The 18,054-nt window shown below is 44.2% G+C and overlaps 1 protein-coding gene across 1 annotated transcript; it reads left to right on the plus strand.

Moving 5' to 3' along the window:
• Positions 1–16,983, plus strand: IER3IP1 (immediate early response 3 interacting protein 1). Its single transcript, XM_008049684.2, has 3 exons — positions 1–150; positions 12,956–13,057; positions 14,081–16,983. The coding sequence occupies exons 1-3, from the start codon at positions 60–62 to the stop codon at positions 14,134–14,136; spliced, it is 249 nt and encodes an 82-aa protein (XP_008047875.1). The 5' UTR covers positions 1–59; the 3' UTR covers positions 14,137–16,983.
• The last annotated feature ends 1,071 nt before the right edge of the window (positions 16,984–18,054 follow it).

The following is an 18,054-nucleotide window of genomic DNA, read 5'->3' on the forward strand; positions in this document are numbered from 1 at the left end:
CGGCGCCACGTCTCTGGCAGCTGGGGAGGACTCGGCGTGCCCGGCGGCTGGGCGCGGCCATGGCCTTCACCCTGTACTCGCTGCTGCAGGCCGCCCTGCTCTGCGTCAACGCCATCGCCGTGCTGCACGAGGAGCGGTTCCTCAAGAACAGTGAGTGGCCTCGGCCGCCCGCCCAGCGGCGTTTATTTGCCCGGTGACAGCTTCCAAGGCTGAGTGTTGAGGGCAGGAGTTGGGGCGGGGCAGCGGGGCTCCTCTGGGGCCACAGGAGTCCGAAAAGGAGACTGACGGGGAGCCGCGGGGGACCCTGGGAGCTGGGGCCCGAGGAGAGGGCACGCGTCGGGGGCGCGGACCCCCGGCCGCCCGTGTGCCCGGGAGGGCTTACATCCCGGCGGCGAGGCGGTGCCTGCGGTGTGCCCAGACCGTGTGGGACTCGGGACTACGGCGCTGAGGACGCAGGCCGACCTCTCCGTCTCCTGGGGAGGCTGCCGCTTGCTGGAGGAGGCAGGGTCCAGGCCGGACGCCGCCTACCGCGAGTCATTTGCTGGAGTGGACCAAGTGTGTCCCTTCCGGTCGCTAAAACCCAAGCCTGGGAGCTGGGTGATTACATCAACAGGGATATATTGAGCGCGAGAGTGTATGGACGAGACATTCATTCAGCGACTCACAGATGGGGAATGTGGTCCGAAGAAAATACTCCCGACTGTCAGAGGCACACGGGGCATATCGCAGTTTACATGGGGCAGAGCGCGGGGTTAAGCTCGAAAAGAGTGGCGTTTCCAGCATGCAGGCATCGTGTGAGAACGTGCGTGCACAAGCACTCTGCATGTTCGCAAAATGGCTGTGATTCTCTCCAGGGTGGGATTTTTAGTATTACAATGAACTAAAGGGAGCTAAAGTGACGGGCCTTGGTCTGGACATGCTCATTCTGGTCTGAGCCAGCCTGTAGGGCGACTGCCTCATGAGAGGTTGCCGAGAATGTTCACTGTGCCCAGCTGCAGGGTGTGTCAGCAGGCAGGAGGACACTTCACCCAAGGCCTCAGTGTAAACTGCATGCCTATGCCAGAGCCTGAGGGGAAAGGGAAATCCCAGGGTTTCCACCCAAGGACCTCTTCCCCAGGCTCCAAACTCCTGCTTGAGGCCATGTCCAGAGTGTGGTCATGGTGTCACTGACTGTCTGTTGCCCTACAGAAACTTTCTAGAAGAAAAGTGTTTAGCCTGAAATCTGATAAGTGAGTGAACATTAACTAGGTGAAGGTGAAGGGTTGGGAGGATGAGGAGAGCTGTGAGCAGTGTAGAGCTGGGGCAAAAACTCAGGCAGGTGAAGATAGTGTCTTAAGCAAGACGGTGGCATGACCAGACTTGTGTTATCTGCAAGATCCTTCTGGTTACAGTGTGGAGAACAGATTGGAAGGGAGAGGAGTGGATGTGGGAGTGACCATTCTAATCAGGGCAGGTAGAGACAATGATGGTAGCTAACACTTACATAGCACTCATGCACAGGGTCTGTATCAGGTGCTGACACATCACCTGGTGTCACTCTCACAGCAACCCTAGAGATAGTTATTGTTTTCACCCCCCACTGTCCAGTGGGGAGCCAGAAGTACAAAGAGGAGGTAGCTTTCCTGAGGTCACACAGGGAGGCAGAAAGTGGTGGAGCTAGCGTTTGAAGGTAGGCCTCTGACTCCGGAGCCCTCCTCTTCACCACTCAACTACACAGAGAAGCAGAAGGGGTCGCGCTGGCAGTTGAGGTGTGTCCCTGAGAATATGTGCCGAAGACCTAACCTGTGGAGGTGACCTTATTCGGAATCAGGATCTTTGCATTTTTATTGAAGTTAAGATGAGGTCACACTGGATTAGGCTTGACCTGAGAATGAATGAGTGGTGTCTTTATAGAGAGAGAGCTACAGAGACGCAGAGAGAAGGCCATGTGACTGACTACTGAGGCAGAGTGGAGAGATGTGACTACAAGCCAAGGAACAACGAAGGTCTCCAGCTACCGCCAGATATTGGGGGGTTGGCAGGGACAAGCTTTTCCCCAGCACCCGCAGAAGGAACCAGCCCTGCTTACACCTCGTTTCAGGCTTCTGGTCTTCAGACTTATCCGCATATTTCTGGGTGTTAAGCCACCTGGTTTGTGATGCTATGTTATGGCAGCCCTTGGACACGACTGCAGATCAGAGGATGTTTTAAAAGTAGAAAAGGCAGAACTTACTGCTGGGCTTTGAGAAAGAGCGAGGATTAAGTTGAAGATCTGTTGGTTCTCGGCGTAAGCCAGAGTGAAGGATTAGTAAACTGACTGAGTTAGGGAGAGCTGGAGGAAAGCTAGGGTGATATGGTAGACCAGGAGGAAGAAGATAATGAAATAACTTCAGACGTGCCGAGCTTGAGATTTCTGTGAGGTGTGCAGGTGGGGACGTAAGGTCGTCACTTCTACTGAAATCCATAGAGCAGAAGTGTGAACTGGGTGGAGCTGAAATGTGGACTTGCCAAGCCTAGATGGTAAGTCAGTCACATGAGAAAATGAGATTCTTCAGGGAAAGAGCAGAGCATGAAGAGAGTTGGGCAGTCCTAGGATTTCCTTTAGTGTCTGGTGTTCAGATAGAGTTGGGAGAGCTAAGGGGAGAATTGGTGAGTGGGAAGATGCCGAGTGGGGGTCCCTGAGGTCAAGACGTGCTTGCGTAGGAGGGGTCGTACAGCAGTGGGGTGTTGCTGAGAGCTAAGTACGGTAGCCCCCCTTATCTTTTGTTTGGCTCGTCGCAGTTTCTGTTACCTGTAGTCAAATGGAAGATTCCAGAAAGAAACATATCATAAGCTTTAAACTGTGAGCTCTTCTGAGTAGTCTGATGATGTCTCGCTCCGTCTAGACGTGACTTGTCCCTTGGTCCGGTGTATCCACAGGGCGTACGCTACCTGCCATGCAGCCCCTAGTGGCCATCTTGGCTACTAGATCCTAAAGACACCGTATGTGGGGAAGTCACCACTGTCCGTTGTCATCTACATCCCCCGGGGGCCTTGGAACTGTAGTTTAAGGACTGAAAAGGGGTGTAAAGATTCCAGACGTGGAGGTCACTGGAGAGTCTACGAGAGCAATTACAGCAGTGGATGAAATCCAGGTTGGGATGGGTGAGAAAGGCGTGGAGACAGCAGGGCTGACCGGTGTGGCCATTAAGTTGGAGGAGAAGAGAAAAGCAGCTGGAAGGGATGCGGAGACGTGTTCTGTGGTAGGTGGTTGTTTTTAGACCGGGAGACTTGAATCTCAGTAATGACAATGAAAACTAGTGAGGTCTTTTCAACATGACAGCACCATGAAGGAAGAGGGGAGGGGATGGCCAGTGAGGCAGATGTTCAGAATATCTTCTGAGAGAGACAAAAATAAATGTAAAGGAGATATCCATATACAGTGTGTGACCCTTGATTGAATCCTGATTCAAAAATATCATCTGTAAAAGATGTTTTGGGATGTGTGATGAAATTTGAATATGAACTAGGTATTAGATGATATTAAGGAATCACTGTAAAAAAAAATTTTTTTTTTGAGTCGGAGTCTCACTCTGTTGCCCAGGCTGGAGTGCAGTGGTGTAATCATGGCTACCACAGCCTCCATCTGCTGGGCTCAGGTGATCCTTCCACCTCAGCCTTCCAATTAACTGGAACTACAGGCAAGCGCCACCACGCCCGGCTAATTTTTGATTTATTGTAGAGACAAGGTCTGCCGAGTTGCCCAGGCTGGTCTCGAATCCCTGGACTCAGGCAGTCCTCTCACCTCGGCCTCAAAAAGTCCTGGGATAACAGGCATGAGCCACCACTCCCGGCTGCTATAAAATTTATTGGTGTGATAATGGTACGAATAGTTACATTGGGAAATACCCTTATTCAAAGATGCATACCGAAATGTTTGGGAGTGGAATCATAGCTTCAATAATTAAAGTGAGCAGGAAAAAGGTGAAGCACATATGACGAAAGCAAACAGTTATTGAGTTGAGCAATAGGCATGTTTCAGAACCTTCATAATTAAAGGTTTAAGAAAGAATTTGCTTTTCTCTAATGGGAAGGGTGTAATGGAGAGAAAGAAAAGATAAAAGGGTAAGTGAAGTAATTGGTAGCTCAAGGGTTCTGAGAAAGTAGGAGATGAGATCTAAGACACAGGTGGAGGAGACAGCACAAAGTAGGAAGTGGAAACTGTCTTCATTGAAAAGGAGAAGGCAAGGTTTACTGGAGAGGGAGGAAGGTTTCTAGGTGTGATGGCAGGAAGTTACAACAACTGGGCCAGCCACCGTGAGTTAGGTGGAAAGGGAACAGCACAGTGAACATGACAGAATGCCTCTGTTCCCATATAGCTTACAGTCTAATGAAGGAACAGATATTTCATTTTTTAAAATTTATTTATTTATTTTTATTTTGAGTTGGAGTCTCACTCTGTCACCCAGACTGGAGTGCAGTGGCCGCTCCCGGCCACTGCAGCCTTGACCTGCTGGGCTCCGGCAATCCTTCCACCTCAACCTTCCAAGTAGCTGAAACTACAGGCACGCGCTACCACGCCTGTCTAATTTTTTTGTTTATTGTAGAGATAAGGTCTTACCAAGTTGCCTGGGTGGGTCTTGAACCCAACAGGCTCAGGCAATCCACTCACCTCAGCCTCCCAAAGCGCTGGGATTACAGGCTGAGCCACTGAGCCCGGCTGGAACAGATATTTCAAAATGATGTGTAGTCAGTCCATTGAGTCTGGGATCAATTCTTTGAAAGAAGAGAGCTGGACTCGCACAATGGGAATGTAACCTCCTAGCTGAATCAGGGCAGTGTCACTTTGTAAGGAGCCAACATTTGAAGCTGAGTCCCAAAATATGAATAAGAATTTGCCTAGTGTGAGATCCCTTTGGGGACTCCCAAGTGGGTATGTCATGTCAGGTCCGGTAACCAGAAGGAGGTCTAGGAAGAACTTATAGGTTGGGATTTTCAGTATCAGCTGGGAATTTGAAATCACTGGAATGAAGGCTGCCTAAGAGAGAGAGAAGAAGTTAGAGCAGCAGTCTCCAACTTTTTTGGAACAAGGGACCAGATTCGAGGAAGATAACTTTTCTGCAGATGTGGGGGGTGGTTTTAGGATGATTCAAGCACATTACATTTATTGTACACATTATTTCTATTATTACTACATTGTCGCATATAATGAACTGTCTAATAAATATATAATGAAATATAATGTAACATAATGAAATAATTATACATAATTATACAATATAAATACTTCTATATGATACATAATTATACAATAATTATGCTACCAGATGCAGCTGTACAATTGAAGCAGATCAACTCACTTGCCACTCATGGAGAGGGTTTTGATAGGAGTCTGCAAGCCATTGGTTTGTGATGGTCTCTGCAGTCAAACCTCACTGCTCATGTTCACCTGTACTTGCAGCTGCTCTCCAGCACTGGCATCCCCGCCTCAGCTCCACCTCAGGTCATCAGCCATTGGATTCTCATAAGGGGCGTGCAACCTAGATGTCTCGCATACTCGGGTCATGGTAGGGTTTGTGCTCCTATGAGAATCTAATGCTGTGGCTGATCCGACAGGAGGCAGAGCTCAGGCAGTAAGGCGAGTGGTGGGGGCAGCTCTGAACACCAGTGACGCTTTGCTTGCCTGCCTGCTGTTCACCTCCTGCTGCACACCTCATGCTGTGTGGCCTGGTTCTTAACAGGCCACAGGCACCCATCCACAGCTCAAGGGTCAGGAACCCCAGGGTTAGAGGATGGAGTCCTGAAATTCATTCCCGTCAGGGTTCTTGGTCACAAGCAACAGAAGCTGATTCTTGCTGATTACGCAGAAGGGGATTTACTAAAAGGTTTTTAGATGGAAAGAACGGTGGGACATACTGGAGAACCCAAATATAGACTCATTTATATGGACACTTCATTTATGATAAAGGTGACATGGCAGAAAAGGACAGACAGGATGGCCTTTAAGAAAATGATTCTAGGTTAACTAGATAGCTAAAATAAATAAATGAATTTGACCTCTATCTCAGACTAAGCACAAAAGCAAATTGCAAGAGTATCACAGGTCTAATGGGAAAGGTAAAACAAAGCTTCTGGAAGAAAGCAAACATTTCTGTAAAGCATTGTAAGTATTTTGAGTTTTGTGGGCCAAGAAGTGAAATTGAGGTTATTATGAAGGTACTTGGATAACTTTTAAAATGTGAAAAATGAGTCCTAATAGACAGCATTTCCAGAATGGTAGTGTGAAGACCTCTGTGGACCCTCTTTCCAGTGAAATGCCATAACTGGTAAAAATTATTTTAAAAACAAATATTTAACTCTTCTAGGAATTTTCATAAGAGTGTACAGCAATGAGAGAAATGTTTATTTTAAGCAAATCGCTTAAAAATAATACCAGTGAGAATCTCTGTCATTTGAGCCAGGACCCCCAAAGCAACAGGAAGGAAATAATAAAGATTACAGTGAAAATTAGTGAAATATATGGTAGAAAATAATAGAATTAAAAACCAGAAGGTGGTTTCTTCAAAAGGTTAATAAAATTGATAAACCTGTAGCTAGACTGACCAAGAAAACAAGAGACAAGACTCAAGTAAATAGGAAAACCAAACAGATCTATAACAGGTAAAGAGATAGAATTAATAATTTTAATAACTTTAAAACTTATCACAAAGAGAAGTCCAGGCTTCAACCTTGCAGTCTACCATACATTTAAAGAAAACTGAATACAAATTCTTCACAACACTTCCAAAAAATAGAGAAGAGGGAACACTTTCCAATTAATGCCATATTAACCTGATATGAAAACCAGACAGAGACATCACAATGAAAGAGACTACAAGCCAGTATCTCTTAAGAATTTAAATGAAGAAATTCTCAACAAAATACTGGCAAATCTAACAACATATAAATGGGATTATATATCATGACCAGATGGGATTTATCCTGGGAATGCAGGGTTGGCTTAACATTTGGAAGTCAATTAATATAATGTACAACATTAATAAAATAAAAATCACACGATCATTACAATAGATACAGAAAAAGCATTTGACAGATCCATCAACTTTTCATGACAGAAGTACTCAACAAACTAGGAAGAGGAGGGAACTCCCTCAGTCTGATAAAGAACATCTATGAGAACTTCCTGGTTAATATCTTCCTTGATGATGTAACGGTGAATGCTTCCTTGATCTGGAAGAAGACAAGGATGTCTTCTCGCCGTTTCTGTTTAACCTTGTACTGGTGAGTCTAGCCAGGGGAGTTAGACAAGAAAAAGGAAATAACAGACATCCAGACCAGGAGGTTGAAAAAGTAAAACTATCTGTTTGCAGATGACTTAATCTTAATAGAGAGAAAGTCCTAGAATTGACTAGTAAGCTATTAGAACAAATAAATGAGTTTAATAAAGTTGTAGTATATAAAAATCAGGTTTTTTTTGCACATGAACAATGAACAACTATAAATGAAATTAAGTAAACAATTTTATTTACAGTATCAAAAAGGATAAAATACTTAGGAATAAATTTGAGAAAAAGAAGTGCACCATCTTATACTGTGAAAACTACAAGGCATTGTTGAAAGAAATTAAAGATCTTTTAAAGATGATTAAAGAAAGTAAAGACATCCCGTGTTCATGAGTCAGAGGACTTCATATTATGAAGATGACAATACTTAATGGTATTCATTTACAGATTTAATACAATGTCTATCAAAATCCCAGTTAGCTTTTTTGAAGAAACTGATGTGTTGATTCTAGAGGAAACGCAAGGGACCCAGAACAGCCAAAACAATCTTGAAAGAGGAGAACAAATACTGAATGCTTTCTCTGATCTGGAATAAGACAGTGATGTCCTCTTAGCATAATGATTTCAAGATTCATCCATGTTGTAGCATCTATCAGTACTTCATGACTTTCCGTTGCCAAACAGTGTTCCTCAGTATGGAATACCGTTTTCTTCATGTGCTTATCATGGCCAATAAGCACATGAATAGTTGGTCAGCAGCACTAATCACTAGAGAAATACAAATCAAGATCATAATGAGATACCACTTTTCACACTATAGGATGGCTGTAGTAAGAAAGACAGTAGCAAGTGTTGGTGAGGTTGTGGAGAAGCTGGAATTGACATATATTGTGCCAAAGAAAAATTAGATTAATTGGGCTTCACCAAAATTAAAAACTTTTGTGCTTTAAAAGATACCGTCAAGAACATGAAAAGATAACCACAGAATGGAAGAAAAGCCACAGAAACACCCCCCCACCCCCGCACGCTGTGATGGCCGCTTTCAATGTCGCTCTCTGCTCACCAGATCCTGATTCTGCCATTTGGAGATGGGAGAGGGAGAGGAGGAAAGGGTTTTTTGTTTGTTTGTTTTAAGATACTGGCTAGCTTGCAGAAATGCTGGGAGGACCAGAGAACTTGGCTCCAGGCGAAGCTTCTGGGAACAGCATCCAAATGCATGATGCTGGAACTTGGCTGCTCTGCCCTCTGCCACTGCTGCTGCCACTGGCCGGAGTGTGTTTCTGTCCCGTCCCTCTGCTGTCACTGTACCCTGGGTGATCTGGTATGGGTATGTCTGGGCACAAGGGTGGGCACTGGAGGAACCTAGTTTATGTATCTGTATCTGAGTTGCAGGGGAAGCTAGGAAAGCACACGTGTAGCTTTTTCACCTCCTGGGGGAAGAAATAGTCTTTGAGCCTCTCTAGAACCCATAAATGGGGAATTCCCTAAATAACAGTGGGGTTCAGCTGCTGGGTAGCCGAAACAAATGATGAGTTCCCAGCCGATAATGTATTCTTTCTAAAAATTGGGTGTGTAGTGAGTCCATTTGGTAAGAATGCAGCAAGGCAGGATGTTTGAGAAAAGAGGAGGTTTGAAATGCAGAAACCAGGCATGGGGAGGAGAGGAGCTCACTTAAGAAACAGTAGGTATACTGGCTCACTGGGTGAGCTGCTGTGAGTCTGGGCCACTACTGCTTGGGGCTGTTGATTTTTTCTGGAAATAATACTGGTTAAATTTGGCATTTCAGAAGTGAGCAGTTGCTCAGTGAGCTGTTGCTAGCTTTATTTCACCCATTTCCTGAGCCATCTTTTTAGCTTTCTTAATAAACTTTTGGTCTCCAGAAAGTACTGTGTGTCTTATAATGGAACTAAATCATCTTAAAGGACTAAGAGGCATAATGCTTAGTACTCAGTAGAAAACAAACGTGTAGATTTATTTAATGCCCTCAACCTGTATTTTTACTCCCAGAGTAACTCAGCATTTTATTTGATTCTGTGGAGAGAAGAGAGAGAGATCTCTTACCCCTGTAAACATATGCCCTAATTGGAAGAATCCTCTAAAATTTTACATTGTTTCCTATTTGTAAGACTGTTGTCAAATGCTCTGAATTTAGCAGTGTATGTAAAGTGCCATCCTCTTTCATGGTTTTGAAATTGAATGAGCTTTTAATACTAATGCTACAGCTGAATTATGCTGATTTCATATTGATAGTCGGAATGTTTAATGACAAAATCTCCGGTTCTCCTACCCTTGGATGAATCAAAAGATGTGTCTTGAACACCTGCAGTGTGTCCAGAGCTGTTTTAGACAAGTTGACTAAGCAAAGTGAAGTCTGAGTTTTTGATGTTTGCTTCTTTTATGTATAAAATAAGGACTTGTTCTCTATCTTTGAGTTTAAGGGTTAGCATGTCATGAATTAAGCCCTGTAGTCACATGATATAGTGAAGCGTGGACCTGACATGAGGACGTGGGAGTTTTCCAAAGAAGGTGTGATGCAACAGAAAAGCAGTTGCACTGAAGGGTAAGGGAAGACTGGTTTGTGGCATCCCGGGAAGATGTCATCGAAGAAGGCAAAAGGCTCATTGACAGGATCACGTGGGTATGGGCTGAATTTCTTGCATCAGAGTTGAGAATGGGAGAGATGCGATTAGGTGCAATGGGAAGAAGGATGCATTCTGCCGACTGGCCAGCGCATGCCATGGAGGCCTGGCCATGTGCCCACGGGTTTGGATTGTAATCCCAAAAGGTCAAAATTCCCAATGTTGAAAATCTCAATCCCAAAAGATCAAAATTCGAAACGTTGAAATCCTGAAAGTTGAATTCTGGGGAAGGGATTAGTGTGTCTTCAGTTGTATGCAGGATAGTTACATCGTGTTAGTGGCATCATGTTAGAGAACTATTATCTTGTTATTGTCTTTATTTGCATACGGCAGAAAATGCAGGTGAGTGGACTGGCCACAAGATACACTGGTGGCAAAAACTGCAGTTTAAAAATGCCTCCTTTGACTGCATTGGCATTCTTTCCCATTGGTGACATTCTAGGAGCTTTTTATGAATTAAAAGAGCATTGGCCAGAAGAAGCCGGCAGAGTTAGTGTCTGTCTCAAAAATAATTGTGTGCATGACAGGATATGAAGACACGTACGCAGCTGTGCTGCTGCTCAACACTGGTATTGTGTCCTCCAGACCTGTGGTCTGCACAGGAGTTCCTGTGGAAGGGGCTTCCAGACCATGTGGAAGTAGGCACAGATGGGAAATTCTAACAGGGATGCTCACACAGGTGTACAGCGAGTCACAGAAGAACTTCAGAAATAGCAGTGCTGGTGTTGGACAGAAAACAAAAGTAACCATCCTCTCCCAGGAGAACCACATCCTAAAGAAAAAAAGCAACTATTCATGATGCAAGGCATGAACATATAGCTAAGATTGTGAAACTCAGCTTGTTCTCTGGACTCTGTGCAGTTGCCCATATCTGTCCCTGTGTGTGTTTCCAAATATCAAATCTTCTTTTAGTCTGTTCTTTTTTTTAGTTTTTTCCCCCCACCATTTAAAATTGTCAGCATTGTTTTTTACAATTCTTGATGCTATGTATTTCATCTTCATACCATTTTTAATTCTGTAGGTATAAATTGTATAGAGACTTTTAGAGAGCTCTAAGTTGGTTTTATGCATCTTTTGCAAATTTGATGTCACAAAAATACAGCACCACAATGTTGACTTTGTAAGCACTGTGCACATAACCACGTTGAAACTTCCTCAGGAAACGAGGGGAAGTCCTTTTTGTACATCTACATTTGTGATAGATAGCATTTCTCTGGATCTTTGGGTGACTAAGCATGCAGTGGTGACCCACCTCTGTTTTTTATTGATCTCGTCAAAAGAAAAGGTTGTCACAGTATTTCAGGTGCCCACAGTGACAGAGCTGGGTGCACACAACTACCAGCCACAGCAATAAGTGTTTATACATTTTCCTTTTTGACTATTTCTTTGTGAATATGGCTTGTCTGCTCATAACTGTTGTACTTGTTTGACTGTCATTAATGTACCTGAGTGTTGTGGCAAAGATGTGTATGTTGTTATTGCCCATTGTGTAAAGTAGCCTATGAAATGTTCTATCATTTTTTATATGCTTCTCAAATAGGTCCCCTTAAATCTCTTTTAGAGAATTTTTAAAATTGTTTCCCCCAGAATTATATTTTTGAGATTTTGTTCTTTCTAGACTATGGTTTTGGGGACTTTAGACTTTAGGGATTTTTGATCTTTAGGAATTTCAAGATTTGAGATCATGGTGTTCAAGATTATGTCTTTTGGGGGTTGTGATCCACTCCCATTGTTACCAGGTTTACTTTATTTTATTTTGAGTTGGAATCTCACTCTGTCACCCACACTGGAGTGCAGTGGCACACTCACAGATTTGCTACAGCCTGGGCTCCAGCTATCATCCTGCCTCAGCTTCCTGAGTAGCTGGAACTACAGGTGCACATGACCACACCTGGCTAATTTTTTTTTTTTTGAATTGGAGTCTCACTCTGTCGTCCAGAGTGGAGTGCAGTGGCTGCTCCCGGCCACCGCAGCCTCGACCTGCTGGGCTCCGGCGATCCTTCTGCCTCAGTCTTCCAAGTAGCCGGAATTACAGGCATGCACTACCACACCCGGCTGATTTTTTGATTTATTGTAGAGATGAGGTCTCACTGCCCAGGCAGGTCTCGAACCCGCGGGCTCAGGCAATCCACTCACCTCAGCCTCCCAAAGGCGCGGGATTACAGGCTGAGCCACCGAGCCCGGCTTGGCTAATTTTTTAAAACATTTTTGTAGAGACGAGGTCTCACTATGTTGCCTAGACTAGTCTCAGACTCAGTCTTTCTGCCTTGGCCTCTCAAAGTCCTGGGATTATAGGCGTGAGCCATGCGCTCGGCCAGGTTTACTTTAAAAGTTTCCTCAAGTAACATAGACAGTGATTCTCAGCTACAGCATTTTTATACTGATGATTTTATTGGGTTTTATAAATTCTGAATAGAGCTAATTAATTCTATAGCTTGACAATATGCTTTTCAGTTGTGACCTGAGAAATACTTTGATACTTTAAAAAAGGCCAGATGCGGTGGCTCATACCTGTCATTCCAGCACTTTAGAAGGCAAAAGCAAGAGGACTGCCTGAGCCCCAGGGGTTTGAGACCAGCCTGGGCAACTTGGTGAGACCTGTCTCTATAATTTAAAAAAAAATGGCAGGGTGTAGTGGCAGGTGCCTGTGGTTCTATTCCTTGGAAGGCTGAGGCAGAAGAATTGCCTGAGCCCAGCAAGTCAAGGCTGCGGTGGCCATGAGTATGCCACTGCACTCCAGCCTGGATGACAGAGTGAGACTCCTACTCAAAAAAAAAAAAAAAAATGTCAGGGGAGAATCCAAGCCACAGTAATCACCTTTGTTAAATGCCATGGAATAATTTAGACTGCAGTTTTTTTTTAATAAGGTCAAAGTGTAAATGAAATGAGGTTGTTGGTGTTATCAAAAGTAAAAACTCCAAAATATTTAACTCAATATTGTTTTTTAACTTATAAGCCATATTACTTTATATTTTATGTCTTCAACGAGGGCTCAAACTAATCTTTAAAAGATAACTGAGGGACCAAGGTGTGTGCATAATAGATTTTAATGCAGCTCATCTTTCTTTGACACAGTTGGCTGGGGAACGGACCAGGGAATTGGTGGATTCGGAGAGGAGCCAGGGATTAAGTCGCAGCTAATGAACCTTATTCGATCTGTAAGAACTGTGATGCGAGGTAAGAAGCAAAACCAGTAGAGCATTCAAGTTTTAACTGTGTGGTTTCATTTAAGTACACTTCTGAGTGGAATACTACCACATGCGCTTTTGTAGTGGGGATTTTTGTTCTCTTTAGCTTGGCTTTACTGCTTGAAAGTTACTGGTTTTGTTCTTAGTTTGCCTCTTATTTCTCTCTAAACCAGTTGCTGCAAATGGAATGGTTATTGGTATAATGTGTGTGTTATCTGTCAGAGCTAAAAGACAAAATGATAATCTCACCTTTTGGAAACTGTTGGTTCCGAATTGTAAAGTCATATACTCTATTAGAAGATTTTCAAGAGAAAAATAAAGGTCCCACATATGCCAGTCTATTGGAAAATATTTTCAAGCAACTCAAAAAAGAAGAGTTCAGAAACCCTCTATTTAAAACGATTAATCAGGGTCTCTTCTTGAACCTTTAATCCCAACCTTGGCCTTTGGATACATGTTGAATAGATTGATTCTGCATGTAGTGACTAAGCTGCAGAATCTTTGCACTGTATTTCTGATCTCAAGTGGCAGTGGCAGCCATGGGGTCTACTTCGGGGTCCCCCATGCTTCTGCATCCTGAGTTGCACCAGCACATCTGCAGATGTTTCATGTGGATCTAGTTGTGCCAACAGACCCTTATTCCCAGTTACACAGGCTCTCTTTAAAATAAGTTTTGGATTTTGTGATCCAGTGTATTTTTTAATCTTCTTCTATAACTATTTAAATCATGATTATGATAACATATCGTTAGATATTTCCATTCTTCCTGGATGCTAGTAAGTATTACTTAGTTTTTTCCTGACTTTCTTTCTTTTTTTTATTTTTTATTTTTGAGTTGGAGTCTCACTCTGTCGCCCAGACTGGAGTGCAGTCTCGAACCCGCGGGCTCAAATCCGCGGGCTCAGGCAATCCACTCACCTCAGCCTCCCAAAGGCGCGGGATTACAGGCTGAGCCACCGAGCCCGGCTTCTGACTTTCTTTATAATAACAAACTTTTTTTTTTTCTTTGCAGTGCCATTGATAATAGTTAACTCAATTGCAATTGTATTGCTTTTATTATTTGGGTGAACATCCATGGAGGAGCTGGAGACTCAGCAGAAGAGATGCCAACAGACGTCATGACTTGAGTCATTACTGGAATCCTCATCTTAGCTGGCTGACCTCACACTTGACAAAACTGTAAAGCTGACAGTAAAACCAGAGTTCCTGTTTTATCGATTTTTTTTTAAATGTTGCATTTGTAGTTTCTTTACAAGAAGAACAGATCATTAGAGGCAGTGACTCTCCAGGCCTGGAATATATGTAGTTGCTCACTGTTCATAGTTCATGCTGTGGCAGAGATTGTCAAAAGGGCACAGGACTGTCTTATCTGGTTTTAGGTATTTTTCTCTCTCTCACATCTCAGGGATGAATTTTTTTTCAAAGTTTTGCGGTTCCTTGTGACTTTGCCTTATGATTTAGACGTGAGAGAGATCATCCCCTAAATAAAATGTAAAAGATTTTTAAAAAGTAATTACTACATACATATAAAATGATAAGCAGGTGATGTGGTTAATTTTATTTTGAACTCTTTGGTTACATATTTCGCCTACATATTGTTTCAGCTGTGAAGCATTCAAATTTATAGATGCTATTGAGGAGTAATGCTCTGATTTCAGGAAGAACTCTTAATATTGTCAGTCAGTCAGTCATGCGATGGTTGTTTTTGTTTTCAGTTCTTTTCATGCATTTGTTTTATTAAATTGGCCTGAATGATGAGACCAGACCAGTATTTACATATTTTTGTTGTCAGAATAATCTGGCAAAGTTTGTGTCCTTTTTACAAATGATGACTTTTTAAAGACTTAAGTACTAGCCTGCAAGAGCAATCCTAAGCACTCACAATTAGAGGAACCACATAAGACCGCGTACTGTAAAGCATTTACCTCCCCCCAAATTATCACATTTCTGTTTCTTGGCGCAGTAATACATTGAGGGGTGTGTTCTTAATTCTCCATTTCGTCAGTAGTATATTCATGTCAGCTGAGTTTTTTTAATTATTATTTTGTTTTGTTTTTATGGTTTAGGCCATCTTGTGAGATTGTTTACTCATCCCGTAATACAATTTCATGCAGAAAGGTTGAAACTATGTAAATTTATTTTGGAAATTATCAGTTATAATATTTTAAAGGGGTGGAATGGTGTCTTTGTTTATACAAGAACACTTGTAAATAAAGTTAAATTTCCAAGTCAAACACTTGTTTTTGTACGTAAGTATAAACCTAAGTGTTACCTGCATTAATCTCCATTTTGTGTTTGATGCCTCTGTTACATTCTCTGCTGTCACAATGCTAAGTACTGATTTAGTGAAAGAAACATTTACATCTATTTTTTCCTTCAGCTAACTGAATTGCTGGCATACATCCAGAAGACACATGAGCACCTTTCATTCCTGACTTAAGTACTGCTAAAACTCCAGAGCAGGTATTGAATGGCGTTGACTGTGCCTGAGCTAGAGGTGCATAGTCTCTGGGCTGTGGGCAGCAGCTGCACAAAGGAAATGGGTGAGGGTTCTTAGGAGAACTTGGCTCGTCTAAGTTGCGTACTTGCTTTTCAGAGGCAGTGTTCTTGTGGCCTTACAAAGAGCTGATGCATGAGTTCCACTTTGAGCCACTGAACAGATTCAGAAGAAGCAGTTAATTGAGGGCATTCCCATTTCTCCATGTGGCACAAACTGTACAAAACTGCAAAAAGAGAGACCTAGGTCTGATGTTTTTCAAGTAAGACATTACTATACATCTTTATGTTAACTTAGTTTTGGGAGATCGTCTAAATCCCTGCTCCACTGGGGAGCAGTCACCAAAGGGCTGGATCAGAGTTTTATGTAGCAAAGCAGCTCTGAGGAAAGTGAAGCATCATATATCTACAGAGTTCCTATGCAGAGGCCACCACACAATTGCAGTTTCAGTGTGGCTGCAGGGGAGCTGTCAGCTTTGTCCGGGTAGCCCTGGCTTCCCCAGAGCACTTGTGGTTCAGCAACTGTAGCATCTTATTTTAGTAGAGGATAACTTAAGCACCTGTTTGCCTCCCCACAGCTTCCCCTTTGTCCATTCTCAAGATTAACAACTTGTGATCATTCTGGACTCCAAATATCCATAATGTTTATGGTCCTGTTGGCCCTCCATCTGCTCATATCTGACCCGTTGGGAAGGGTCTTGGCTCTAGTCTGTAGATCTGAACCACATTTGTACCCTAATCCTCAATCAAGTACATTGGTTTTCAAACTTTGATTGTTAACAGCAGAAACGGATTTTCAGAGGAATTCTAGCGGAATTCTAACCAGTATATAAAACATATGAGAGTAGGTCCATCTATTTCTGGTTGACAGGGTCAGGACCCAATGGCTCACTGGGCAGTCTACACTGCTCTCTTGTCAAGCTCCCCGAGGCGTTTCCACAAAACCCTGAATTTTCAAAAACATGGTTTAAAAGTATGTTTTAAAATCCCTACTTCAGATACAGTATGAGTAGCTAATCGTCTGTGCTCTACAGGTATGTACAGTCGCTTGTGTTTGTGTGTTACTCATGAAATGAGAGGGAGCAATTTGAACAGTCAAAAGAGTAGGAGGCAGGATATTTCTACGATGCCAAACCAAACTTTTTACTATGTGACTTAAGAGGCAAATAAACTTCTTAAGACCTCAGTTTTTGGTTGCCTCATCTGTAAAACCGGTCAATAACTTTTAGAACAGAAGCTTGGTCTAGATGGTTTATGGGGGTCTTTTCCAGCTCACTCATCTTTGATTCTAGATGTACCTCGACCAGAGAGATGCTCTCTTGAAGTAATAACGTTTTTAGTGAAGTACGCCGCCTTCTCGTTGGCTTTGTAGTTTCAAAGTTATTACCAAAATAAAATGTTGATGTTAATCAAAATGGAGCTCTTGCTAAGATTTTTCTTGGTCTCTGGTCATTGAATGCCAAATACTGTGAAGACATTTGTGCGAGGACCTGGAACACGTCCAAGGCTATTCATGGTCAAGGTAAGTTCGGAGTCCTTCGGTTCAAATACTGCTTTCTTTACGTCACCATTCCTCTTTTGGGTTTTGTCCCCATCATTTTTCCGATTTCAGCCCCTCCCTCTTGGGGTCCCATTCCTTCTTTATCCATCCTGCCCTTGGGCAAGGGGAGCCATTCTCCGAGTCTGGCCGAGGAGGAAGGCATTAGGCTGTTACGTTGACACGGCGGCTTCTCTGCCTAGCCTGAAACTCAGTAGTCATCTTGACGCTTTAATTTTCCTGACCTCCAGCCTGGTCTGTCACCCATTTCTGTTTTACCTCCCAAAGGATGTGTCCTCTGTGCTTCGTTTCCGCACGTTCTGGTGAAAGCCCCTGTCTCGGGTCCCCGCGGTGGTCTCCCGTCCGCCTCCTCCGTTCAGGCTGTAGCCAGAGGCCGCACTTTGAACAACGCGTGTGTTACTTAAGTAGGTCCTGGGTGGTGGTTTAATCTGGCCCAAGACTACGGGTTCAGCAGGGGGAGTGAGGCCCAAGTGCCTCCTGATAGCAGCCCTCGCACAGCAAACTCCGCAGACGCGAAAGACAAAAACCACCGCAGGCCCGGCGCAGGGAAGGGCAGAGGCCCCCACCCGGGACAGAGGGGCCACCCTCACGCGGGGGCTGCCACGGGGTGGGGCAGCAGCTCTGCCCAGAGGATCGCGGGCGTGCGGCCGCCGCGACACGATGCTCCGAAGGCCGCTCGTCCAGTGGGCAGACGGCGGGCGCTTGGGTCCACGGGAGTCTGCGCGTCGCGGGGAGGAGCGCGGGGGGGACACGGCTTCCTCGGCACAGGCACGGCCTGACTGCCCCGGCGGGGAAGCCGCCGAGCGCGTCCGGAGGCTTTGGGAGCGCCGGGGGAGGCCGGGGTCTCCAGGACCAGCACAAGCGCCGGGCGGCTGCGGAGCAGACGGCGGCTTCGGGGTTCGCGCGCGTCCGGGCCAGCGTGACTTTGCGTC

This window comes from Carlito syrichta, unplaced genomic scaffold, assembly GCF_000164805.1.
Source record: "Carlito syrichta isolate Samal-C Ts95f unplaced genomic scaffold, Tarsius_syrichta-2.0.1 Scaffold135982, whole genome shotgun sequence".
Lineage (NCBI taxonomy): Eukaryota > Metazoa > Chordata > Mammalia > Primates > Tarsiidae > Carlito > Carlito syrichta.

Bases quoted from the DNA above. Each gene is read 5' to 3' on its own strand.
- IER3IP1 (XM_008049684.2), top strand. From the start codon at position 60: ATGGCCTTCACCCTGTACTCGCTGCTGCAGGCCGCCCTGCTCTGCGTC. The intron at 151-12,955 runs GTGAGTGGCCTC...TCTTTGACACAG, and splicing joins GGAGCGGTTCCTCAAGAACA to TTGGCTGGGGAACGGACCAG. The intron at 13,058-14,080 runs GTAAGAAGCAAA...TTTTCTTTGCAG, and splicing joins TGTAAGAACTGTGATGCGAG to TGCCATTGATAATAGTTAAC.